Genomic DNA, 7,580 nt, shown 5'->3' on the forward strand with positions numbered 1-7,580 from the left:
CGATTAGCACGTATAGTGCTAAAGAAGTTCAACATACATACAATTGCAACAGTGGTTATTTTAAAATTCTTACCCATGTGCCCGTATTTATTGATGCTTTCCCATTTCTCTCGTTCCAAATGTTAACACTGATGTGATTATAGACTCTTTCCAAGTTGTGGATGTAAACCTTACTTTACAGGATAGGTTACCAATTACATCTTGTATGCACCCATAAGTCCAAGCATATTTTATGCATCATTACCAAGCACTATAAATCGTTAAAAGTACTGTATACCCATGTACAATAATCACCATAAAATACTACATCAACTTCCATGTAAATCAAATACGTATTGTAAACTTGACAACACTGTAATGCCCGTGTTGTACCTTAAATGCTTTTTTTTCTTTAATGCTGTACTGCCATTGTTTTGCCCTTAGAAATTACACTTTTGGTCTCGATAGATTCCAAACTGTTATAGAGGACATCGAAGCATGGAGAGAAAAAACCCAAGCAACTTGTTACACGTTTGGGAAATACCACAACTTAAGTTTGGCTAATTAGTGCCATGCTTATTTAGAGACATCAACTCACCTCGAACTTTTTACTCCTCGGCGTCCATGGCTGTGGCAGGCTGGTGTTGATGTAGATGCCGATTTGCTAAGTTGGAGACTACACTTCAACTCATCTTCTTGGTTCTTTCGGTAAAGTCACGTAGAAGGGAAGTAATAAAATAATAAAAATAAAATATCATAAAATAATTCTCACGATGTTTCGGCCACAACACAAGCAGCCGTCCTCAGGTGAAGACCAGTTCTGTCGAGGCGACAGCGTCTAAATGAAACACTACCACGCTTGGAGCGTCTATTTAAGCTGGGTTGGAAGGGGGGGGAAATGTGCCTTGACAAAAGAATCTGCATATCAAGAGGAATATAGCATATTTATGAGAAATGCAGGAATGCGAATAGTGCTAATTTGTGAAATGTGTAGGAGGTGGGCGGGGGGTTTTCAAAGTCATATTATGCCTATGCATTATGCAGGATTAGCAGCATCAAAGGGAGGGGGTAGGGGTAGCATTAATAAAGGGAAGGAATGTTAATAGTATGTAGCTGCAGTAACTAAACAACCACGTAAAAAGCTAAAGTATAAACTACATAGTAACATCAGTATGCTAAATATACTCTCAATAAGCTGAGCTACCAACCGTAAGCAATACATTACAATTCTAGATCGCAAAAAATATAATGTGCTTCCAGCTAAACTTTTAAAACTTTTTCCTTATATCACACGGGTCTATCCCGTACTATATGTTGCCATAGACAACCCCAACATTAAATTGTATACTGTATTACTATACACTACCCTATGTCTTAGAATAATACATAGTGTAATATTACACTATGTATTATGCTAAATATACTCTCAATAAGCTGAGCTACCAACCGTAATATTACACTATGTATTATTCTACCCACCCAACTGTATACCACACTGCTGTATATTCACTATACAATTAGGATACTATATACTACCTTATACATTGTATTAAACATTATACTTTAATACTATTTATTATTATACACTATACCATTGACCGTCGCGTGAAAGGTACTAAGAGGAAGCAACGAAATATGTCAATGGGAGAGTGGTGATATTTCGTTGCTTCCTCTTAGTACCTTTCACGCGACGGTCAATGGTATAGTGTATGATAATAAATAGTATTAAAGTGTAATGTTTAATACAATGTATAAGGTAGTATATAGTATCGTAATTGTATAGTGAATATACAGCAGTGTGGTATACAGTTGGGTGGGTAGAATAATACATAGTGTAATATTACACTATGTATTATTGTAAGACATAGGGTAGTGTATAGTAATACAGTATACAATTTAATGTTGGGGTTGTCTATGGCAACATATAGTACGGGATAGACCCGTGTGATGTAAGGAAAAAGTTTAAAAATTTTAGCTGGAAGCACATTATATTTTTTGCGACCTAGAATTGTAATGTATTGCTTACGGTTGGTAGCTCAGCTTATTGAGAGTATATTTAGCATACTGATAATACTATGTAGTTTATACTTTTTACGTGGTTGTTTAGTTACTGCAGCTACATACTATTAACATTCCTTCCCTTTATTAATGCTACACCTACCCCCTCCCTTTGATGCTGCTAATCCTGCATAATGCATTGGCATAATATGACTTTGAAAACCCCCCGCCCACCTCCAACACATTTCACAAATTAGCACTATACGCATTCCTGCATTTCTCATAAATATGCTAAATTCCTCTTGATATGCAGATTCTTTTGTCAAGGCACATTTTCCCCCCCTTCCAACCCAGCTTAAATAGACGCTCCAAGCGTGGTAGTGTTTCATTTAGGCGCTATCGCCTCGACAGAACTGGTCTTCACCTGAGGACGGCTGCTTGTGTTGTGGCCGAAACGTCGTGAGAATTATTTTATATTTTATTTTTATTATTTTATTACTTCCCTTCTATGTGACTTTACCGAAAGAACCAAGAAGATGAATCCCTGCAGTCACGAAAGCTTTAAATAGAAATTACACTTCAACTGTTGTGCTGTTGAACAGACTGGTAAACCTAGATTAATTGTAATGTGAGGGTATAGCCTCACATTACAATGTTGCCCTTAAGCATGACTCTTGAGATAATTATTTACGATCATACACGTTAGCTATCCTGGTTACCATTCAAACTGACAAGCTATACTGTAATCCACAAGCATTATACAGCACAGTACGCTCCTGTATAATATAATACAAATACATAACACATTTGTAATGCTCGTAATAAAAATGCGCGTTGCTGAAATAACGTAATTTATTGCGTATATGACAATAATGTAAATAAGTATAAATAGCTTTATAAATAATGGGGCACTTAATGTATTTGCAGTTATCCTGGAATATAACTTTGCTGAATGATCAACATACAGTCCACGATGCAATACATTAGTTCGAACCAATCTCGGGAAAACATGACGTATCTAAAATGCTGCCTCAGAGAAGATAGATTGAGAAGCGAGCACAACTACCTCTGTAGTAAATGTTATTGAGAACAAATAAAGTACTGTACAGTGGTTCATTCATGGAGTTCCTTTCATTCATATAACTCTTCAGTTCATTAATGAAGCTAATCACTTAAAAATCTGCCTTGTAACTGTACTTAAACCTACCACAACATGTGCTCAAAACCCAGTAAATATGCAACGTTGGGCCATCGTTGACGCAACGTTCCTTATTTAATGGCTACAATCCTATGCAGGTGTTGATGCAATCCGGAGGATTGTGGCATCAGTTGCATATTATGACTACTGATGGTTGTCAGAAACGCTGGTTAATATTAATGATGTATGACATGTGATTATGAAATGTTCAGTCCAAACTGGATGCCAAAAGAAAATTTATTCTGAATATGACGCAACGCAGAAGAGTTTCTGATGATTGGACAAGGGCACTGTGATACCATTCACATCATCAGTACAAAACAATAGGATGGACCTTAATACTTTGTAGATATGTACATTTGCAAAGTTTATACTAACTACATGTTTCTATTATACAAATGATGGACAGGAATACAGTATAAATACTAAAGCCGATTTCAGACTGATGATAACTATTTTCTGTTGACATTTTTTTTCAGAATTTACATGATGTTATCAATCCACTTATGTATGTTAATCATGGCCGGTAATGGAGCTCAGTTCGTCCGTGTTAAAAGTACGTTTAAACGCCCGTGTTATAGATGAACAATTCAAAAAAATTTGGACCTATTACATTTTCCTGAGGATGTTCGGAAGGCAGTGTCATTAACGAATGTGATTAGAATTTGCATAATCTTTGGTTTGGAGTTTTAACCAAGTAAAATGTATTTCATTTCTTCATTTTGTACCTCTGTTGTGTTGTCTTGTGTACTGTAATTTTTTGTTTGTTTACAATGTCAATTTATAAAATGTACAATAGTGTACTGAATTGCCACTGTAAATTCGCACCTCCGATTAGCATGTATAGTGCTAAAGAAGTTCAACATACATACAATTGCAACAGTGCTTATTTTAAAAATCTTACCCATGTGCCCGTATTTATTCATGCTTTCCCATTTCTCTCGTTACAAATGTTAACCCTGATGTGATTATAGACTCTTTCCAAGTTGTGGATGTAAACCTTACTTTACAGGATAGGTTAACAATTACATCTTGTATGCACCCATAAGTCCAAGCATATTTTACGCATAATTTCCATCCACTATAAATCGTTAAAAGTACTGTATACCCATGTACAATAATCACCATAAAATACTACATCAACTTCCATGTAAATCAAATACGTATTGTAAACTTGATAATACTGTAATGCCCGTGTTGTACCTTAAATGCTTTTTTTTCTTTAATGCTGTACTGCCATTGTTTTGCCCTTAGAAATTACACTTTTGGTCTCGATAGATTCCAAACTGTTATAGAGGACATCAAAGCATGGAGAGAAAAAAACCCAAGCAACTTGTTACACGTTTGGGAAATACCACAACTTAAGTTTGGCTAATTAGTGCCATGCTTATTTAGAAACATCAACTCACCTCGAACTTTGTACTCCTCGGCGTCCATGGCTGTGGCAGGCTGATGTTGATGTAGATGCCGAGTTGCTAAGTTGGAGACTACACTTCACCTGTTGCGCTGTTGAACAGACTGGTAAACTCAGATTAATTGTAATGTGAGGGTATAACCGGGGGGTTGAATGATCACACCTCGTTACGATGATTGGCTCTACCGGTCCTGGCCCATAGCCAATGGGGAGAAGTCTAGGGGCGTGGCCCTGACATAATGGGAAGGTGACATCTGCAAGTAGAGGATTGGATCTGCTGGCTTTAGTCACAGCCAATGGGGGGACGAGTCAGGGGCGTGGTCCTGGGATCGTACGATGGAGTCTGGAAGATTCCATGGAGGTTAACCAGGACTGGTGGAAAGGTACCACGTGACCCGGGTATTAAAAGGGGTGGAGACGGACAACACGTGGTCAGATCTGGAACTAACGAAGAGGCCACACTGGAGCGGGGGTCCAGGCCTGCCACGTGGCAGCACGAGTCTCTCTCTTCCTCTCACGCTGTCTGTTAGCAGCGTGAAGGAGTAAGACAGGAGTGGAATTTATATGAAGGAGTGTTGTGAATGAAAGACAAATAAAGACCCTGATTCCAGAAGTCGCTTCCACGACCTTTATTACATAATTATATAATTATAGAACGAGCAGCTGTTGACGTGCAGTGGGGGCGGTCGTTGTGGTCTGAGAAAATGTCATGCCCATGTATTTCCCGTGTCCATTTTATATTTGACAAAATAAATAATGAATGCTCGGTATTGTAGGTTAAGGTACGAGCACATATTCCATAGAAATAGTACCAGAACGTTTGTTGTTCTTGCGTGACATTCCAGGATTAAATAGCTAAACATCGTTCGTTCCAGCAATTTACATGAAGACACGATCTTCTAAACTCTATGGTGTCCATTGAAACAGAAACTTATAACGAATTAGGTTGGAAAAACAAATTTGTATAAATGAATACAACTGAATTTTGGATCAGAGTTATAAATACGACCAAATAATGAAAATACGTGAATCAGTCAATGTTGACTGAAGTTTTGTTTAGAATTCATTTAACTCCATATATATAAAAGGCAAAGTTGCGAATGTGTGTCTGTTCAAAATGTTTAGCGTACTTCCCGACATGCAACAAACTGGAAATTTGCCATGTGGGTACTTTCCAAACTGTACACCATGCAAAAATTATAAATATATACTTTTGGGGGGGGGGGGGGGGGGAGCTCAATAATGCATATATTTTTGCACGGCAAGTGATCTGTGACGTCAAATCTGTCACGTGACCCACGCATGTGGAAGCGTAACGTATTGTAGTGTAGTGGTTAGCGCGTTGCGCTACGAACCAGGCCACCCGAGTTCGATTCCCGCACACGGCCACCACCGGTGACGATTATTTGTACCGGTACTGGGTCTCCCCTAGGTCGACTCAACCTCAAACGAGTAACTGGTGTGGCGTGTGAACATCGCCACTGGGGAGACAAAGGCGGGCCGGGCGTGGTGAATCCAAGTGCCGGGCGAAGCCGGGTAGTAAAGCTAGTGAAATATAAAGTTTAGTTAGCAGCGACTTCTGATTTGTCATTTGGAGAAATTTCACAAAAATGTCAGATTAACTAGGATTGCTCACAATTATGAATTCATTACATTATACAAAATATAGAGAAATCAAATTAATTCATTATTTTTTTGACAAGTACTGTACATTCAATCACCAGTTATAGTCTGTTCCCCAATACATTAATAACAATATTATGCCCATCACCACATTGGTAGAATATTTGATACATTTAATGTGTTTGTCGCACAAATATATAGTTCATTATTCACAATAATACTAAAAGCTGTGGAAAAAGGAACACTCGTGGACACAGCTTTATAATCAACTTTCGTTTTTCTGCACTTACATTCTACTGGGCTACATTAACCACAGCGTAAATATTTTATACTGAAACTCCTGAATCTTATCCGAGGCCGTGTTATACATGTTTTCTATTATCCATACTATCCAAGTGATCTGTGCTATTTCCTATTATCAATCCACTATCATTAATATCCGAGCCATTGCACTGCTTGGAAGTGAAAGTAAATCCTAATTATTCATGTTTATTTGTGGATAGGGAATCAGACTCTTTCTTTAGACTGGAGGAATGTGATGAGCTATGAAGCTCTTTTTCATGGACGTCCAGTAAGTCGATAATTGTTTTTTTACCCTTCTATCTGGCAACAAAACTGACACCTTTTTACAAGGAGTCATGTTTGCATAGACCGCAATACCTGCAGTCATAATACAAACAAAAGACATAACTCTGATAATGTGCACTGTCCTTGAAGTTGATTGGTCCACACCCGAGACAGCTTTCCTTAGAGCCTAGTCTCACATGGGTTGGACCAGATGACGCCAAAAGGCGCACAACTCAAAGACAATGCACCATCAGAGTATGAGAGCTCGGGGCAAGCATCTACACTATGGGAACCTCATTTGCCAGTAAAAATATGATAATTGGTTTTTTACCCTTCTATCTGGCAACAAAACTGACACCTTTTTACAAGGAGTCATGTTTGCATAGACCGCAATACCTGCAGTCATAATACAAACACAAGACATAACTCTGATAATGTGCACTGTCCTTGAAGTTGATTGGTCCACACCCGAGACAGCTTTCCTTAGAGCCTAGTCTCACATGGGTTGGACCAGATGACGCCAAAAAGTTGTCCACCAGATGAATATTGAGGGTCGACACTTTTCTTAATTTCGCGTGGGCTCACGCCGTACGTGTCCACCTTGCTCCATTCCTCTCCCAGAAAGGCTACAATCGCCCCGCCTCTCTCGATGACGTCACCGCTCTCTCTTTTCTCGTGATGTCATTCTGATATTCTACCCTTAAATCACGCGTGTATTTCTACCCTCGGATCACGTAAGTATCAATACTACATCAAGTCCTCCCCCCCTTCTGAAAAAAAGTCGTCCTCGACTAAATACAA

General features: G+C 38.6%; 1 protein-coding gene across 3 annotated transcripts in view; it reads right to left on the bottom strand.

Annotated features, from left to right (window-relative positions):
• The window catches only part of LOC144949670 (histidine decarboxylase-like), a 31,437-nt gene extending 26,730 nt beyond the window's left edge, over nt 1-4,707 (bottom strand). For 2 of the 3 annotated variants that reach the window (XM_078879687.1, XM_078879669.1), the window contains exon 1: nt 4,585-4,707. In XM_078879687.1, coding sequence (XP_078735813.1) covers nt 4,585-4,612 — 28 coding nt within the window. In that variant the 5' untranslated portion in view covers nt 4,613-4,707. Of the gene's footprint in view, nt 1-577; nt 687-4,584 lie in introns of those variants that run through there. The other variant, XM_078879678.1, reaches the window with a different exon arrangement.
• Between the last annotated feature and the right edge of the window lie 2,873 nt (nt 4,708-7,580).

Source organism: Lampetra fluviatilis, chromosome 3, assembly GCF_964198595.1.
Source record: "Lampetra fluviatilis chromosome 3, kcLamFluv1.1, whole genome shotgun sequence".
In the NCBI taxonomy this organism is placed as follows: domain Eukaryota; kingdom Metazoa; phylum Chordata; class Hyperoartia; order Petromyzontiformes; family Petromyzontidae; genus Lampetra; species Lampetra fluviatilis.